The 21,160-nt window shown below is 34.1% G+C and overlaps 1 protein-coding gene across 3 annotated transcripts in view; it reads left to right on the forward strand.

Moving 5' to 3' along the window:
* ABCD2 (ATP binding cassette subfamily D member 2) overlaps positions 1-21,160 on the forward strand; it is a 67,870-nt gene that overhangs the window by 30,286 nt on the left and 16,424 nt on the right. For all 3 annotated transcript variants that reach the window (XM_077870445.1, XM_077870444.1, XM_077870446.1), the window contains one exon: positions 17,299-17,444. In XM_077870445.1, coding sequence (XP_077726571.1) covers positions 17,299-17,444 — 146 coding nt within the window. The remainder of the gene's footprint in view (positions 1-17,298; positions 17,445-21,160) is intronic.

The following is a 21,160-nucleotide window of genomic DNA, read 5'->3' on the forward strand; positions in this document are numbered from 1 at the left end:
GGGTGAAAGATCTGTATACTAAAAACTATAAGACTTTGATGAAAGAAACTGAAGAAGACACAAAAGAATGGAAAGTTATCGAGGTTCATGGATCAGAAGAATTAATATTGCTAGAATGTCTATACTACCCAAAGCCATCTATAGATTCAATGCAATTCCTGTCAAAATCCCAATGGCATTTTCCATAGAAATAGAAAAAAAAAAACTATCCCAGAAATTGTGTGGAGCCATAAAAAGTCCTGAATAGCCTAAGCAATCCTGAGAAAGAACAAAGTTGGAGGCATTACACTTCTGATTGCAACTATATTACAAACTTGTAGTCATCAAAACAGTATGATGCTGGCATAAAAATATAGACCAATGGAATAGAATCAAGGGCCCAGAAATAGGGGTGCCTGAGTGGTTCAGTCAGTTAAGCATCCAAGTCTTGATTTCAGCTTAGGTCATCATCTCAAGATTGTGAGCTCAAGCCTTGCATCTGGCTCCATGTCCAGCATGGAGCCTGTTTACGATTCTCTCTCTCCCTCTGCCCCTCTGCCCTCTCATGTGTGCTTTCTCTCTCAAAACAAAACAAAACAAAAAGCCCAAAGGAACCCAGAAATGAACCCATGCATATGGTCAACTAATATTTGACAAGGGAACCAAGACAACACAAACAAGGAAGGGTAGTCTTTTTAATAAATGTTTTTGGAATAACCAGATGAACACATGCAGAAAAATGAAATTGGAACCCTATCTTACAATATTCACAAAAATAAACTTGAAATGGATTGGAAACTTGAATGTAAGACCTGAAACTATAAAGCTCCTAGAAGAAAATAGGGGAAAAGCTCCTTGGTGTTGGTCTGGAGATGATTTTTTGGTTATAATACCTAAAGTACAAGCAACAAAAGCAAAAGTCAACAGGTGGGACTACATCAACATATAGAAGAGGAGAAAATATTTGCAAATCTTGTATCTGATAAGGGTTTGATATCCAAAAAATATAAAGAACACATACAACTAACTAGCAAAAAATAATCAAACAATCTGATTTAAATAAAAATGGGCAGAGGAATTGAATAGACATTTTTGAATAGACAAATGGGCAAAATGTACATGAACATACTAATCCTTAAGAAAATGGAAACCAAAACCACAATGAGATATCATCTAACAGCTGTTAGAATGACTGTTATCAAAAATACAAGAAATAACAAGTATTGGCAAGGATGTAGAGAAAAAAGGATCTTTGTGCACTATTGGTTGGAATATAAGTTGGTTCAACCACTATGGAAAACAGTATGGAGGCTCCTCAAAAAATTTAAAATAGAACTATCATACGATCCAGCAACACCACTATGGTTATCTATGTCTAAAGGAAATGAAAACAAGATGATAAAGAGAAATCTGTAGTCCCATATTTGTTGCAGCATTATTTGAAATAGCCAAAATGTGGAAACAACCTCAGGGTCCATCGACAGTTGAATTGAAAGAAAAGATGTGCTTTATATATACAATGGAAACTTCAACCAAGAGAACATGTGACAACCTGAATAGACCTTGAGGACATTATACTAAATGAAATAATTTAGACAAAGAAAGACAAATACTTTATGATAGCACCTACATGTGGAATCAAAAAAAAAAATTTACAGAAAAGAGAATAGATTTATGCTTACCAGGATCTGGAGTGTAGAAGAAATGGGTAGATGTTGGTCTGGAATACAAAATTCTAGTCAGAAGATGAATAAATTGTGGTAATCTAATGCACAGCATTGTGGTTACAGTTAACAATAACCTATTATATACTTGGAAGTTGTTGAGAGAGTAAGTCTAAAATGTTCCCACCACAATAAAGTAATGATAATTATGTGAGGTGATAGGGTCAGCAGGTAACACTTCAGTGATAATCATTTTGCTATATATATCAAATCAACATGTTGTATACCTTAAACTTATACAATGTTATATGTTAATTATGTCCCAATAAAGCTGAAAAAAAACAAGAAAAAAACACCACTGAGCTGTACACATAAAAATGGTAAAGATGGCAAATTTTATATTTTGTGTATTTTACCAGATTTTTTAAAAGCAGGAAAAAAAAGAAAATACATAAATTCCAGTGTTTGCCCTCAGAGAGACCTGTGTTATTTTGCAACAAATATAAATCACTGGGAAACTTTTTCTTAGTTATGAAATTTACTGTTGCCTAAGCAAAAGGCCAAATGCAACTTAGTTAAGGAGAAATGAGAATGAAAACTATTTTTTAAGGCTAAAGTGTTTTAAAATAATTATTATTAAAAGTCATTTTATCTTGATTATATAGCTTCTAGAAACATGAAAATTCATATTTATGTTTAAATTTTTATAAGACCAGTATCTTGCAAAAAAAACATAAAATTTAAATGTATATGTAAACCAAGAAGATATAATAAATGTAGTATTTACTTTTTATATTCTAAATTCTGTTATTTTCTTTAAGAAAACTTGAAAATAATCTTACGTGTTTATGATTTCAAAGAAAGCTGCTACAAACCTCTTTCAAAATATTTGTCAGTAGGCATTTCTAAACATTTTTTCTTTGAATATTCTCATTAATGAGTATTATTATCTAATGGCTTGTTACATTAATTTATAGCAACAGAATATTGGTTACATACTAGTTAGGCAGGAAAAAACTGTCAAGTGAATATGGAATTGAGTCTTATGTACAAAATAAACTTCATAAGGTACAAACAGACTTTATTATCTCCCTGTTTTCACTTTTTATAACTGAAAGGCTTCTTGATAGAAGATGAATGCAGTGATTAAATGTACATTAATTGTTATTTTCATGGGTAAAAAAAGGAGTGGATTTTGTTAAAATGTTTTAATGTCATTCATATACAAAAGAAAAAAGTGAACTACTCAGAGAAAAAAAATGTTCTAATTAAGTATATTAGGACACTTATATTTTATTTATTTTTTTAAAAAGATTTTATTTATTCATGAGAAACACAGAGAGGGGGAGAGAGAGAGAGAGGCAGAGACACAGGCAGAGGGAGAAGCAGGCTCCATGCAAGGAGCCTGACATGGGACTTGATCCTGGGCTTCCAGGATCGCATCCTTGCCTGAAGGTGGTGCTAAACCGCTGAGCCACCAAGGCTGCCCTGGACACTTATATTTTAAAACATATCTTCAGAGAATGCTTCTATGGCTCAGTTTGTAAGCTGGACAACCTGAATTCCTAAGAAATTGTGAAACTTCCGCAATATTATTCTAGTTAATGTTTTCTAATACTTTAACAGTGTTAATAATGAGAACCAGATAAATGAAAATCTGGGCTTAGTTCAAGAATACAAATAAAAAGTTGTGTTAGATAAATTAGTTTCAAAACAGCTTCCTCTCATCTTATTTCATTAATGACTGGGTATGAGAACTATTAGGATATTTGATAAGTTGTAGCAAAGAAAAATTTCATCTCTAATATAGATTTAGCTACTCTAAATCTATGGAATAATATATGGTAAAATACTTAGTGTTGCTCAGATGTGACTTTAAAAAATATTTGGGCAATTTTAGGCTATTCAAGACAATTTCCTGCGTAATATGACTGTACTATAATCTTCAAACTGATGGTTGAAACTCATTGTTCCCCATCATTTGCCATCTTGACCCTCAGGAAGAGTCTTCCAATTGGATACAGATCCTGAATTTTTTTTGTCAATTCTTGGTGCAGAATTTCTGTTTTCCCAACTACCTTAGGGTAGATTTGTGATTTTCTGCTTTTACATTCACTAATCCACTAATTTATGACCCATTAGTCACCCAGTAATTCTGTAGTATGTCTCTAACTTCAGCCATTAAAGTCTCAAAAGCCTATTCTTTTATTTGGTTAGCTCAACAGCTAACAAAGTACTATTATAAGCTAACATTCATCAAAATAGGAAATTGAAACATTTTGATGGGGGTTGGGGCAAAGAGAGTGAGGAGAGGGAGAGAGTAGGGGAGAAACAAAGAGGAAAGAATGGAGGGAGGGAAGAATGGGAGGGAAGAAAGAAGAAATAGTTGTTTATTGACAAAAGATGGCAAAATCTTGTGTTCCTTTGTGTTATTTTCTTTCTTTTTAATCGTCCAGAGGATCCTTTATATACATATCTTTCTTCAGCAACGGTCTCCAATTGGGCACCAACCCAGTAATTCTGTTCCCAGAACTCTTGCTCTCACTGCCCTTCTGTGGTAGAAATATCTTGGGACAGAAATTTTAACCCTGATCTTCTCACTACTCAATACTTATGCCTTAATACTTACATTTAACAAATCTGACATAGATTTAGACTTCCCATAATTTTCTCTGAAAAGGTAACTTGTGCAAATTTCTGTCCATCCTTGACTTTGGAGTTTGAGAAATGAGAGAAGGAATGAGAAATGAGAAACGGAGTTAGGAAATGAGAGAAGGGTTGTATTATAAGGGTCAAATTAAATTTAACTAAACATTTTTTTTTTAAGTAAGAGAAAAAAGAAAAAAAAGAAGAAAGGGGACTGGAATGGCTAGGATATCAGATATCATACTTCATATTTTGGGAACATTAATATACTTTATTCTTTGTCAATACTCTACTCTTTGTAATTTTAAGTATTTATAAAGCCCTGCTATTAGATACTATGGAAGATAGACAATGAATAAGACAGTCCTTCAGTGTGGAGCTTATGTTAAATTTGGTTATAAACAAAAGCATGCAACCAACTTTAATACACCTCAAGAAAGTCTTGCCATAGATGTTCAAAATGAGATAAACCACAATATAACACTGTGTCATTTGACCTAGGTTTTGAAAACCAGTTAGGATTTTAATAGTTGTCATGAATTGGCTGTTTCTCCAGTGACTAAATAGATTAGAAATGCCTCAGATTCAAGTAGGCACACAATTTTTGTTCTTGCTTTGGGAAACTTCTAAGCAAGTTTGTCCTATCTACACTCCCTTTAATACACCAAACTGAGAAAAGCAAATATTTATTAATTCAAGTCCATTAATATTATGTCATTGGTACATATTTGGAAATAATAGCTCCCATTCCTTAAACATTGCTAAAGTAGTCTTTATGCTGAAGTTCTTTGAATTACTTTTTAAAGTTCTCTGGTGCTTTTTGGGTCTGCCATTTGCCCAGTTTCTACCTGAGGAATTTATCTCCTCTCCACAAGTAAATGACATATTTTTCTTATATACATATGATATAATCTTATATATTCAATTTTAGTCTGTTCATGCTCCTTGAGAAATATAACAAAAGATGATGGTAACTTCTATTACACTTACTACTTCTCATTTTATTTTGCTAAAAGATATTCTGAAATTATAAGTAACATTTTAGGGGCACCTGGGTGGCTCAGTCAGTTAAGTGTCTGCCTTTGGTTCAGGTCATGATCTCGGGGTCCTGGGATTGAGTTCCGCATCAGGTTCTCTGCTCAGCAGGCAGTCTGCTTCTCCCTCTTCTTCTCCCTCTATGATCTCTCTCATTCTCTCTCAAATAAATAAATGAAATGTTTTAAAATAAAATAACATTTTATTTATCAGCTCAGTATTTGTTTACTACTTCATTCACAGGATAGTATGTTCAAGTACCATGCAGCTTTATCTTCCAGACTTAATGTAAATACTGCTTAATAAATAGTTATGAACCACATTTTTAAATTAAATGAAATACAAAAATCCTAAATTTGTATCCAGGAATGATAGCATGACTAATTAGATTATAGAGAAAATTAAATATAGGTAAGGTTACTTGTATCTTTAGGTGTATAAACAGTACATATTGATTATGCTCTGCGTAAGTCATGCTAAGTATAATGTTTTAAATAATTAAATTGGAGTTCAAAGGGATTAGAGACTTGGGACATCTGGGTGGCTCAGTGGTTGGGCATCTGCCTTCAGCTCAGGGCATGATCCCGGGGTCTGGGGATCGAGTCCCACATCGGGTTCTTTGTGTGGGGCCTGCTTCTCCCTCTGACTGTGTCTCTGCCTCTCTCTCTCTCTTTCTCTGTCATGAATAAATAAATAAAATCTTTTAAAAAGGGTTTAGAGACTTTAATACTTTGAGTTACACAGCATTTCAGAGCTAGAGTTAGACTTCATCAAATCTCTGGAAATAAACCCTCTGCATTCACTGCCTGTTATTTTCAGATTAATAAAATAATCATATTGAAAACATCTACCTGTGATTGAAAAGGAAAAAAACAAACCACTGTTCGACCTTAAATGTTTTCTCAGAAAATTATAGTAATTAAAGCCTCTCTAGCACTGTTATTCCCCAAATTTATGGGGAATAACAAAATGATTCTTTTATAGTTTGCATTCACTTTCAAAAATTTCTGTATTTATCCATTGTTTTTCTTAGTCAGAAGAGCTTATGACATGAAATCTCAGCTTTTAGCAGTGCCAGTATTTAATCCATTCTTTCTTTGTTGGCATTTCCACTCATGCCTTTAATGATACAATCTATGCATTTTTTAAATTGAAGTATAGTTGACTAGCCTGTGTATTTTTAACATAAAGTGAATTAATATTGATTTTTATTTTGAGAATCTTATGACCTTTTAAAATAATTGATGGATCCTAGAACATCTTTAGCAAGAACTGAACATCTCTGGCCTTATTACTTTGTTTTTGTTTTGTTTTGTTATTTTACAATGTGATAAGTGATTGCCATACTTAGTCACTATTCTACACATATTATATGTTTCTAATTTTTCTGTATGAAAACCCATAAACTTGGTGTTAGTACTTCTAATCCTAGATGAGAAAACTTAGGTTGAAGTCATCCAGCTGACTGGAGCTAACATTTAAACTTAGGCATATCTGACTCTAAAGTTATTTTGTCTTGGTTGTTGCTAGCAGCAGGGCACATTTCTCTGAAAAATTACTGTGCTTTTGCCTGACCTTGCAAGTATCACCTGCTAAAGTTGTTTGTTTGGTATGCTAAATCTGTACTAATATCAAGCTATTGTTTGGAAGCAGAGGTCCATATAATGCTGGGGCTGGAGAGCAACACAGGAAAATTTTAGCAAAAAACTTAGCAGAGGTACTGGCTATCATTCATTTATATTAATGTGAAGGAAGATATATTCTTGTATAACATTAAAATTTCTTTATTTGCAAATCATTTTCAAATTAGAACATTTCCTCTGTGGGGCACTTGGGTGGCTCAGTTGGTTGAGTGTCTGCCTCTGGCTCAAGTTGTGATCCTGGGGTCCTGGGATTGAGTCCCGCATCAGGCTCCCCAGAGGAGCCTGCTTCTCCTTCTGCCTGTGTCTCTGCCTCTCTCTGTGTGTCTCTCATAAATAAATAGATTTTTTAAAAAATTGTCCTGTATTCCTTCCTTTCTTCTAAAACCCACTTATCCATAAAATTTAAAATAATCTCTAAAAGGATTCCCTTAATAAAATCAGACTTCCTGCAGAGACATGAAACAAGCAAATCTTAATTTTCATAATACATTATGACATTAAAAAATAGTTATTTAACCTTTATGTTGGCAAAACAAGAGATTGTCTTTTAAAACAGAGAAAAGATTTTTGGTTTAAGAGGTTCATCAGAATGACCAGCACACTTAAGTAACACCAACATTGACACCACTGCATTGCAGGCTAAGATGTGGATGTGTCAAATGAGTTGTGAAGATATTTAAAAATCTGAACATCCTTTTGAATTGTTTCTATATAAATACATTTCAAATCCAGGATTTCCTGTTTGGAGGGATAGGAGAACTATGTTATTGAAGAATATCGCTTAACCCACACATATAAAACCAAATAATAACTATTGAAGGATCAGGAGCACATGAGATCAGGAAGGAGGTTAGAAAACCTAGTTTGCCTCCTTTTTCCATGGCAGAGATGGTGCCCTCATACTCAATTAATGTATTTTTAATGAGATCCTTGCTTTTCTTTTCTCTTCTTCTTTTGTCTTTCTTTTTTATTTTTTTTCCCTCAGATTAAAACATGAGGATGGGGCCTGGAAAAGGACCTAAGTAAGAATATGGGGGAATGCTAGTTTAAATATCTTGATTACTATTTTCCTCTTGGTCTCTAGTTTTTGGACTTTTTTATTCTTAATGGATCTCTAGGTGTAAAAACACAAATAGGAAGAGCTTCTGAAGGACAAAGATGCAGGCTTCCCTGGGCCGTTGCCTGAGTAGAATGTTGGTCTGACATGGCCACTGGAATAAAGGAAGAATGTGATATGGCTTAATACAGGCCTACTCATGGAGCCCCATACACTGTCAGTTACACATACACTGGTCTTGCTGCCCCCAAATTAGACAAATCTGAGTTTAGGAAGTGGGGGTTGTTACTAGAACAGACTTTGCCCATGTTGACTCACTATTGAACAAATCTTTATAGAATATAAGCTAGAAAGGGCATCTGCATCTCTGTACCATACTGGTGGTATCCTACTGAATCTATTGAATCTATAGAATGGCATATTATAACACTGCAATGAACATATGATGAAAGATTGAATAAATGAGTGAATGAACATCTGCACAGATTTGGTTTCGACTGCCAAATCAGTCTGGCTCCATATACTAATAAGGAAACCAGCTATTTATTTTGTTGCTTGTCCTAGATATATAATCCTCTTTATGGTGGGGTTGTAAATATTTGTCATTTAACATGTCCCCTGTAAAAGAAATTATGAAAAAGGCTTATAATATTACTGCAGCTAATTTACTTGTAAAGAAATTATTTTAACCATGAAGAAGGCTCAGTAATATTGCTGTAGCTAATTTACTTCTGTTTCTTTGCTTTCTAACTATTAGATTCAAAGCAAGTAAACTTTGCATAAGTATCTTCAGGCAATTGGTTGACAGAATTGTAAATTATACATTTTGGTATCTCCTGTGTAGTGATTCAGTTTTTTAAAACTCTCTTAAAGGAATCTATAAATATAAACAATTTCCTATAGCTTCCTGTTGCTTAGAAAAATGTTTAGCATAGATTTTTTTTTTTATTTTTAACTCTTCTGTGGATTAACTTATAAAAATAACAATGGAGAAAAATCTTCCTTTGCATCCAAAAGTTTTCCTAATTTTATGAGTCAAGCTTAAGTTGAACCACTTGGAATTAGAATTTTTGTAGATCAAAAAGTAAAATAACAGGGATTTCATACAGTAGTCGAATATAATGATAAATACTTATAACAAAAGTGATTTTTAAGAAATTTGCATTCTCATCAGGTTAGCAATACTTTGATTATTCCACTAACATTATTCTTATTACTTGGAATTAAATGTAGTCCCTGCTCTCCAGAGGCTGTGCTTTGGCACCTAGAAATAACATCCTAAAAATATGATTGCAGTAATAGTTAATATTTCTTTTCAGTTGAATACTTCTTCTTTTTTGCTACATATTTATTTTAAGAATATTAGGAATGACTTATGCATTGAGGACTCAAATTTTATTCTTGCTATTCATGAAAGAATCTGATGACATGATTGGTCCCAGTGTGTACATTTATATGAATTATTAATAGCTATAGTCTATGGCTTTCAGATTGCTAACGTCTTATCACTATGGTAACACAGCAGCACTTAGCTGTACCTTAAACTTAACACATCTCATGCTTAAATATAGTTTATACTGCTGTGAAATTTTTGTCAACATTGTTGACAATTAAATTCCAGATGACTATGAGACATTTAGAATTTTGGATGATCATTCCAGAGACTAAAACCTTAAAAGACAGAGCTAACATTTCTCGATGGTTTCTCCTTTTGTCTCTATTAAAGAGAAAAATACAGAACAATATAAAAATATATGAATATAAACCCTAATAAATGTTAACACATTTTACCAAAACAATCATAAATTGTCAGATTTTTCAACATTAACACAGAAAACTGTGAAGTAGAATACAAATTACAGGAATACCCAGAGACATTTGTAATATAAATGTAAAAAGCCATAATGAGTGGGAATGGATTTGATCTGAAAAACTTTAATTTTACTATTGTAATTAACAATTTTAAATGTAGATGCACTTGAAGTAATCCCAGATTACAAAGAAAAACAATTATGATAATTGTTTAAATAATAATAATTCAAATTATAATGTGATACCTATGAGTTTATTCCAATATCTTTTCCACAACAAATAGAGGTTATTCTGGATTTTACTTAGGAAGTAAATTAAAACTAGTTAGTGTTTCTTTTTTGATAGCTACTAATTATAAGCAATCTATTTCTTTTGTTTATAGTAGGTATGTTGCATGATCCCCTCTCTGATGGGCCAGAGCAAGCAAGCTAATAACATTCTGACTTGGTAACTGATCTACCTGAAATATTTAGAAGATAATCTGAATAGGTCTATATATCTAGAAAGAAGCTTAGTAAAGGGTACTTTAAGTGCTTTTCAATTATGTATAACTTTAGTAAGAACTAGAGAAACTTGACCTAGCTTAAAATGTTAAATTCCAGGCCTTTGAGTTGGAAAAGGATCACATGCAAACTAATCCATTAACATTGAATATAGGGTCCTCTGTTTCCTGTGCTTTCAAAAAGATTCTGCATCATCCCAACTTTTCTTGATATAATTTTTCAAGAGAATTCGGTGGTAACTTTAACTTAATAATATTTTTAAGTAAATATATTAATTAAGTCTATCAAAGTATCCTTAGGGGTGCCTGTGTGGCTCGTTGCTTAAGTGAGTGACTCTTGTATTTGGCTCAGGTCATGATCTCAGGGTTCTAAGATAGAGCCTGCACCAGGCTACATGTTGGGTGTGGAGTCTGCTTAAGATTCTCTCTCTACCCCTGTCCCTTTGCCCCTCTACCCTTAAAAAAAGTATCCTTAGTTGCTCTGTACCTCATTAAAAACATATAGAATGTGTTATTTATATCATTTTACATGATGATAAAACAATTAAGAAAAAATGGAACTCTAATAGAGCAGTATTTGTTGAGTCCTTATAAATATATAATTTTATAAATATTTCTTATATAATTTAATATGCATTCCCTTCACATAAATATTTTTTTAAGATTTTACTTATTCGTGAGACACACACAGAGAGAGAGAGGTACAGACACAGGCAGAGGGAGAAGCAGGCTCCATACAGGGAGCCCAATGTGGGACTTGATCCCGGGACTCCAGGATCATGCCCTGGGCCAAAGGCAGATGCTTAACCTTGAGCCACCCAGGCATCCCTGGTTAATGGAAGTTCTTTTGCTTTTTTTAAAATGTTGCCGTACCACATTGGTAGCAAACATAAACCGAAATAGAAATGAACTTTTGTTCCCGTAATAGTTTATTGAGTGCCTGCTATGTATCTTTTCTGTACTAAGTGCTCGGACTACATTGCTTCATTCATGCTCTATTAAAAACCCACCGCCTCATTTAGTTTTTATAAAAAACGGAATAATAAGTTACTTTGCAAATGAAGCAGCTCTAGTTCAGAATTTGGGTCACATCATTAGTAAATAGGAAAATTGGAATTCCAGCCCAGAACCGTCTCTCTAAAGCCTATTATCACAACCGTGACTCTTTACTGTCTTCCTTGAAATGTAGATGTAAAAGATGATTTCATCAGATATTCCCAGTTAATCAAGTCTTATGGTAAAATCCTGTAGAAATATCTGTGAAATGAATGTTCAGATGTATTTTAATCATTGTAGTCTCTGTTATATATTGTGTCATGGCTGTTCTGTAGATCAAATCATATCTGGAGTTCATACTAAGGTATAAGATATATCTGTGCATCTAATTTACATCAAATTGGAACTGGTGTCTTTTGAAAGCTAGCAAAAGTGCTGCTCACTACAGTTTTTCTTGTATTTCTTCTTTAAGTAGTCTTAGGTACCATTTGAAAAACTAGTCACTGGCTCTGATAGCCAATTTCTGTTTATGCTACAATTATTATTACCAGACATTAACTTAAGATATTGTCACATTATATGAGTGCTTAACATAATATAGACAAATAATTGTGTGTCCTAATTCTATTTTTTTAAAGAAATATGGTTAGACTGGAGAGGGAAAGGTAAAGAAAAAGGCAAGAGAAAAAGATATAGGGAAATGGTAGGGAAAAAAAATGTGACCAGAAATGGTATAGTCACTTCAGAAAACAGTTGGGCAGTGCTTCAAAAAGTAAACAGTCATATACCCCTGAAATTCCACTCCTAGGTGTATGCCCACTGTTTATAATATCCAAATAGTGAAAACAACTAGAATATCTATCAACTGATGAATGGATTAACAAACTGTGGCATCCTCATACAGTGTAATATTTTTTAAAAGATTTTTTAAAAATATAAATAAATAAACAAACAAATAAATAAATAAATAAATAAATAAATAAATAAATAAATAAAAAGATTTTTTATTTATCTATTCATGAGAGACACGGAAAGAGGGAGGCAGAGACACAGGCAGAGGGAGAAGCAGGCTCCATGCATGGAGCGTGATGTGGGACTCGATCCTGGGTCTCCAGGATCACACCCTAGGCCGAAGGCGGTGCTAAACCACTGGGCCACCGGGACTGCCCTCATACAGTGTAATATTATTCAGCCATAGAAAGGAATTAAATATTGTTACATGCTACAGTGAACCTGAAATTTCGCATTATGCTAACAGAAAGATGGCCATCACAAAAGACCACATGTTACACAAAAGACCACATGTTATGTGATTTCATGTATATGAAATGTCCAGAATAGGCGAATCTCTGGAGAAAGCAAGTAGATTAGTGGCTGTCAGTGGCTGAGAGGAGTGAGAATAGGACTGTCTGCTATCGGATATGGAGTTTCTTTCTGGTGTGAAGAAAATATTCTGGAATTAGATAGTGGTGATGGTTACATGAGCTTGTGAATATACTAAAAATCACTGAATTGTGTCTTTAAAAGGGTGGATTTTTATTATATATGGACTTTATCTCAATTTTTTTAAAGATTTATTTATTTATTTGAGAGGAAGAGCATGAGCAGGGGAGGGGCAGAGGGATAGAGAGTATCTCAAGCAGCCTCCCTGCTGAGAATGGAGCCTGACATGGAGCTCAGTCTCGTGACCTGAGCAGAAACCAAGAGTTGGATGTTTAACTGACTGAGCCATGCAGGCACCTCTATATCTCAATTTTTAAAATATGACCAATGATTCCTATATTTGTAAAGACCACATTAAAAATCTTTACATGATTGTGTGTGTGTATATATATATATATATATCATTAAAATAGAAATAGTTTATTTTCATATATTAGTTAAACTTACTATAAAATAACTTTGTGTTGTCTCTCCTTCAACTAAATTATTTGCATCTTATGGGAAACTAGGTAGAAAATTGATCTACAAAAACACATTTATACTTAAAACTTTCAACTTTCTCTCGTTTTCTCAAAGTAAGTTGCAGGAATCAGAAATCTTCATCCCTAACTACTTTCGGGTGTATTTCCAAAGAACAAAGATATTCTCTAGCATAACCATAACACAATAATCAAATTCATGAAAATTAACACTGGTATAATATTATCTAAATATACTTCTGTTGGTTCACAAACTGGCTCCTGTACATGGACGGCAAAAGGGGACAGAAGAAACTAGTCTAGATTGGTAGGAGGCAGATTTAACAGGCAGGGGAACTAACATATGAAGCCTGTCTTGGTCAACTACACGGTGAATGGATCTCTGCACTTGCCCACCAGAATCTTAATTGTGTATGGAGGCCTTAACTGGGTTCAGTCACATATAGCATCCAGATGGTCCCAACAACACATTGCTCTCTCAAGGCTGCTTTCTTGGAAACAGTTCCAGCAGTGGGAATGGTGGGCAGAGCATACATTCCGAGCACATGTGAGGCAGTGAGGAACCTCTGATTGTCTCAGCCCAGCTCATGGTCAACCAGCAGTCATGTCCTCTCAGTGACCCCCAATAACTTTCCATGTTTTTTTATATAAATATATTTTTTAATATTTATTTATTTTAGAGAGAGTGTGTATGTGTGAGAAAGAGAGAGAGAGGAGAGGAGGGGCAGGGGGAGACTCCTCAAGCTGACTCCCTGCTGAGCACAGAGCCCTTCACGGGACTGGATCCCACAAGCCATGAGATCATGATCTGAGTTGAAACCAAGAGTCAGATGCCCAACTGACTGAGCCACCCAGGAGCCTCAACAATTTTCCATATTTAAATATTGCCAATGATCATAATGCTATCATTTATAATAACTTGTTTTTCTCAATTCATTTGCATTTTAGTTGCTATGGTGCTGTAGTTTCTTTTAATCTCACCTCCCCAGCTTCTCTCTTTTTTAATGAGTTGATATACATAGAGGGCAAAAATGTTATTATTTTAAGAAAGTCTTTTAAGTTAGGTTTGTCTGGTAGTTTCCTGGTGATATGATTCAGGTAATGCTTTTGGGGTTTTTTTGTTGGTTTGTTGGTTTGGTTTGGTTTGGTTTGGTTTTGGTGCAAGAAAGCTACCTGTTCCTGAGATATGCTGATTAACCAAGAACTTGGTGGTTTAAAGCAACAGAAATGTATTCTCTGATAGTTCTGGAGGACAGGAGGTCAAAATCAAAGTATTGGCAAGCTTATTCTCTGCAAGAAAGCTCTAGGATAGAGTCTTTTCTTGCCTTTTCCAGCTTCTTATGGTGCCAGATGAATTTGGCCTGGGACAGCATAACTCTAGTCTTCTTCTCTGTCATCACATGACTTTCTTCCCTTCCTTTCTCCTCTTCTTATAAGGGCACTTACTGGACTTAGGGCCCATCTGGTTAATCCAGAATGATCTCATCTGGAGAGCCTTAACTTAGTTACATCTGCAAAGACTTTTTTTTTTTTTTCCCAAATAAGGTCACATTCCCAGGTATTGGGAATTTAGGACATGGGCGTATATTCTTGGGTCCACAGTTCAACCCATTGCACTACCTAAATGATGCTATGTCCTTCTCAGAGGACAATATCAGGATACACCAAGTGTAGACAAAACAGGAAATAGATTTTTTTAAAGCATGAATTCATACTGACATCCTAATTCAAATGAAGTATTTACAGATTTTCTTGCCTTCTCACCTGCTCTGTTAGTATCATCTTTCTTCAGAGGGAGCACCTAGCTCCTAACATTATTAAACTGTTTACTTCTTTGGTCAATCCTGCAACATAGGTACAATAATTTCAGAATTGCTACACCTGTATCATTACCAACAAGAAGTGTGCTAAATAAGGTTCAGTGTTGGGATGCCTGAGTGGCTTAATGGTTGAGCATCTGCCTTCAGCTCAGGGCATGATCCCAGGGTCCTGGGATCAATCCCACATCAGACTCCCTGAGGGGAGTCTGCTTCTCCCTCTGCCTATGTCTCTGCCTCTCTCTCTCTGTGTCTCTCATGAATAAATAAATAAGGTTCAGGGGACAACTGAGTGGCTCAGCGGTTGAGCATCTGCCTTCGGCTCAAGGCAAGAGCAGGATCTGGGATCGTGTCCTGCATTGGGCTCCATGCAGGGAGCCTGCTTCTCCCTCTGCCTAGGTCTCTGCCTCTCTTTCTCTCTGAGTCTCTCGTGAATAAATAAATAAAATCTTCAATAAATAAATAGATAGATAGATAGAATAAATAAAATCTTCAATAGATAGATAGATGATTGATAAATAAATAAATAAATAAATAAATAAATAAATAAATAAATAAGGTTCAGTATTTGTGGTTCTCTTGGTCTTCACCTGAAATTGAGTTCAAGTTCCTTGGACCAGTACCTCCCCCCACTTTTATGTGGTTGTTCTCTGATATACTATTCAGTTCATTTGTTTCTGTTTGTACTGAATTTTAAGGTTTCTTCCTTCACCATTATTGGTTTAATGTTATATTTTTTAATAACTTTTTAACATGATTCTGGAAGTAAAAATATATAGAAAGGATACTTAGAGAAGGCACTCTCTCCCCTATCCATGCTGCCTTGTTTCTCCAATCTCCCTTAGGTAACCTGTCTTATTAGTTTCTAGTTTACTGTGTGTTTTTTTTTTAATAAATGTAAGCAGATAAACGTATTCTTTCTTTTTTGCTTTCGTTTTGTGTAAAGAAAGTACACTGTAAAAAAAAAAAAAAGTACACTGTATGTTAGTGGTTCTCAAATGGAGATGGTGTTGTCCTGCAGGGTACAATAAGGAGTAACTACTATAGTAGATGCTACTAGCATCTGGTAGGTGGAGATTGGGTGTGTTGTTAAACCTCTACAATACATAAGAAAGCCCTCGACTACAAAGTACTGATTCCATGTTATCCATAATGCTGCTGTTGAAAAACCTGGCTATACATCTACTTCTGCACTTTGCTTTTCAACTTAAAAGAATATAATGGAATATCATTCTATAGAGATTGTCTACATCCTGTTTCACAGCTCAATAGTGTAGGTGCTATAGTTTATCCAGTCTTTGAGTGGACATTTAGGTTGTTTTCAATATTTTCAGTTACAGATAATGCTTCAGCAGATAACCTTACACACTCTTATTGTATTTTTGGAAGTAGATCTTTTAGAGTAAATTGCAAGAAGTGGGTCAAAGGCCAGAATATATGACGTTTTTCCAAATCGCCTCCAAAAGTTTGTACATTTTTGCATTTTCACTGATGTGAGTGTACCTGTTTCTCCATAGTTTTCCAGCTGAGTAAGTTGTCAAGTTTTTGAACTTTTACCAATCTGAAAAGTAAGAAACTCAGCATAATTTTAATTTGCTTTGCTTTAATTTTATTATTAATGGCATTTTTATTTTTCATAGAATTGATTGATCTGAGATTGAGAGAGAACACACACAAATATGCTCCCAAACGCAAGTTAGTGGGGAAGAGCAGAGAGGGAGTGAGTGAGAGGGACAAGCAGACTCCCTCCTGAGCCCAGAACCTGACACAAGTGGATCACACCACTCATGAGAATATGACCTCAGCCAAAACCAAGAGTCCATTATCAACCAACTGAGCCACCAAGGCACCCCATTAATGGCATTTTTTAAAAGCTTTGCTACTTCACATCACTGGGTCAAAACCTCAAATTTCATAACATTTAAAACCAAATAATTTTAGATGAAATGCAGAACCAATGTTTATAAAATATAGTGAAACAAGGTATGTACGTCTGTGCCAAAAATATCCAACTTTTTCTTGTGGCTATGTCTCAATAAATTTTTACATGAACGTAACAGAATATTATCCTGTAGTGCCTGAGAAATACTTGTCATGAGGTAATGAATGTAACCTAGACATATGGTATTTAAAGTCTGCTCTGGAGTTTTCAGACCATGAGAATGTCACCCTAGTAAACTAAAATAACTTTGTACTAGGATTCTTGTGTGCTTGGTGTTTTATAGGCCATATATGTCTCTTGGAAGTCTTCGTGATCAAGTCATCTATCCTGATTCAGTGGATGACATGCATGATAAAGGCTATACAGATCATGATCTGGAATGTATTCTACATAATGTGCACCTCTATCACATAGTTCAAAGAGAAGGAGGTAAAGTCTATCATTTTAAAAATGCACTTAACTTTGTTTCAAGAAATAAACTTGGATAAATAGTCTGTGGTTTAATTTGAATGTATGCTTATACTGGAACATAAACACAAAAGACAGACCTTATAGCATTTATTGCTTTTCCATTATTGACATCCTCTTTTCTGCTTGGGTTATATTTCCTGCAGCACATGAGGCTTTTTATTGTCTGCTGCTAGCATTTGAAAACAGTTTTTCCTTCATTTTTGAATACGTGATTGTCCCTAAGGCCATCATCAATCTAGATGTATATAAATGTATATAAAGTCTGTGACAGAAATACTCTCCTGTCAAGTTCTCAACTTACATTAAACAATAATTTGATAAATAGGTATCACAGAATTTCTTTTTTGTTTTCAGACCCACAGTCTTACCAGTATATTTTTTCCTCTTTCAAGAAGCACATAGAGAATTAAAGATATAGAAACTTCTATACTATGTATTTTATGCATAAGGCATTGTTGAAAGAGTAGATGTAACAGTTATACATATAAGCTTAAAAAAGAATTACTTTCTAATAGTCATTATTTCAAATAACTTGATAACACATAATTTGATAGCCTTGAAAAACTATTAAAATAACAAGCTAGAATTCTAGGTTTAATTTTGCATAGGTTTCATGTTTTCTTTCCTAGTCCATTTACCTATCAGAAGTACAATGATTAAAAATGTGGACTTTGAAGTCAGAGATCTAGAATCAAATCTTAATTAGCACTTTCATCTGTATCTTCAACTGTAAAATGGAGATAAATAGCTATCTTTTTTTATATAAATAGCTATCTAATGAGGCTTCTGTGAGTATTAAATAAGACTTTCTGTAGAGTCCCACAGCTATATGGTCTTGGGAAAACTGGACAGCAACACACAATAGAATGAAACCAGACCACTTTCTTACACCATACACAAAAATAAATTCAAAATGGATTAAAGACCTACATGTAAGATCTAAAACCATAAAAATCCTAAAGGGAATATAGGCAGTAACCTCTTTGACATCAACCATAGTAACTTTTTTTCTAGATATGTCTCCTGAAGCAAGGGAAATAAAAGCAAAAATAAACTATTGGGACTATATCAGAATAAGAAACTTTTGCAGGCAGAATACATGAACAGACATTTCTCCAAAAAAGACCTCTAGATGGCCAAGAGACATATGAAAAGATGTTTATCATCACTTACCATCAGGGAAATACAAATCAGAACCACCAGGAGATGTTACCTCACACCTATCAGAATGACGAAAATCAACACAAGAAATAATCGTTGGTGAGAATGTGGAGAAAAAGAAACCCTCTTGCACTGTTGGTGAGAATCCAAACCAGTGCAGTTACTCTGGAAGACAGTATGGAAGTTCCTCAAAAAAGTTAAAAATAGAACTACCCTGTGATCCAGCAATCACACTACCGAGTATTTACCCAAAGAATACAAAAACACTAATATGAAAGGATAGATGCATCCCTGTGTTTATAGCAGCATTATTTATAATAGCCAAGATATGGAAGCAGCCCACAGAGTGTATCTAGAATAGATAAAGAAGATGTGATAGATAGATAGATAGATAGATAGATAGATCTAGATATATATATAAAACACTGTATGTTAACAACTGGAATTAAAAACTTTTTAAAAAGACTCTCTGTAGAGCATTTAGAACAATGACACATAGTAAATGCACAAGAATTAGTAGCTACTGGTAATATTACCACTTATAATATTGATACTATGATATTTTCTTTTTATGAAGGTACTTGATATTTTATATGGAAATCTCATATATATTACTTCATTTGATAATAAGCAATGAGGCAGACAAGAGATATTATTATATTTATTTTATGATACTTATAATCACAATTCATAAATAAATGCTAAAAATGTGGAAAGCAGATAGTCCTTTCATTTCACATGGTCAGCTTCTTCCCAGTTTTAAGACACAAGGGCAAAATAAATGCTGCATGTTCAGCTTTTTTTTTTTTTTTTTTTTTGTGCTGCATGTTAATCTTGGGAAATTATTTTTGGGTAAATTTGAAACCCAGTAATCCAAATAGAAATTTATAATAATCATGGACTATTCTATTCTTTTAGAAGTCATCAAGAAGTTTAAGAACTTTTCTAAAGAATATTCCAGTCGTAATAATGTAACAGTAATTGCTTTGGTTTATTGAGTGCTTACCTTACAGACTATATTAAGCAATGTACATTGTCATCTCATTTAATATTTATAATTGTCTCATGATTTCAATTTTAATAACCCTCCTTTACAGGTGAAATTCAGAGGTTAGAAATTCAGAGGTTTAGAAGCTGTTATAACCTTACACGTAAAAAAAATTCCAAGGAAGCCTACTCTATTCACTTAATCCTTAAAACATGAAATACGTTTCATATTTTTAAGCAAAGCTGGAAAGCACCTAATTTTGTAGGGACACCACTTACTTTAGAAGAAGCCTAATGAAGTTCCATGTAGACTAGCTAATACTTTGCTTAGAGAAATGTTTTGCTTTAGTAAAAGATGGAATTAAAAACTGATTTTATTCCATGAAAGAAGTTACAAAATAGAAAAGAGTAGAAGTGTTAACAAATGTTAATGTGAACTAAAGCAATATATACATCTCAAGGAAGCAGGAAAAATGTTCTCTTCTTTGGTTTGATCTCACTAAATCAGCATCAGAAGTGATAATTACGACTCAAAAGTTTTTATTTATATGTTCTACAATCAAGCAATATTGCCTACTAAAACTTTTGGGTTTAGTGGAACAGAGGACATGATTTATTTAAATATGTAAAGCTAAAGTTTCCTTTGACCCAAATACTTTTCTCTTGTGCTTTCGCAGCTGGCAGGGGGAAAAAATTTAACCCCAGAATATTTCTCCACTGTGTAACAATCTGAACTTATTTTTCAAATCCTTGCCTATGTTTCATAAATGCTATAAAATTCAGTTATAGAGAATAATTTTATTTCAACAGTTTTCACTGGAAGCAAGAACTTTAAATCAGATGGCATTTTGAGATTTTTTTCCTAATATAAAATTGTAATGATAGGTTTTTAAATTAACAAAAAAATTCCTGGAGGTTTACCCAAGAAAATGAAAAGTAGTCCCTCTGGGGAGTATCGTTAGGAAATGGGGAAGATCTTTCAAATCTAGTGCACAAAAAACAACAGACTCTACTTCTATTTTCTTTCCCTTTGTCCAAGTTTATTTAGAAAGTTTAATGAAAGTGCAAATTCAGATGAGGGATAAAGAAGAGGGCAAAGAGCCTGATTTTTTTTCCAAATGGGAGAGTTAAGCTTTGAATACTTGGGATTGTCCTAAGTATATGTGTCAAATTTTGGCAGTCATTTTGCTCTTTGAAAATCAGACTTTGCCTACTCTGCTCTATTTTCTGATATTCCCATGGATAAATATGTAATATGGCCATCTCTCTCAGAGGCCCCAGGGTTTTGTTTTTGAGTAAGTTTTTCTTATTACAAAATAAAGATAAGGGATCCCTGGGTGGCGCAGCGGTTTGGCGCCTGCCTTTGGCCCAGGGCGCGATCCTGGAGACCCGGGATCGAATCCCACGTCAGGCTCCCGGTGCATGGAGCCTGCTTCTCCCTCTGCCTGTGTCTCTGCCTCTGTCTCTCTCTCTGTGTGTGACTATCATAAATAAATTAAAAATAAAAAATAAATAAATACAAAATA

The sequence above is a fragment of the Canis aureus genome, chromosome 25 (genome assembly GCF_053574225.1).
Source record: "Canis aureus isolate CA01 chromosome 25, VMU_Caureus_v.1.0, whole genome shotgun sequence".
Lineage (NCBI taxonomy): Eukaryota > Metazoa > Chordata > Mammalia > Carnivora > Canidae > Canis > Canis aureus.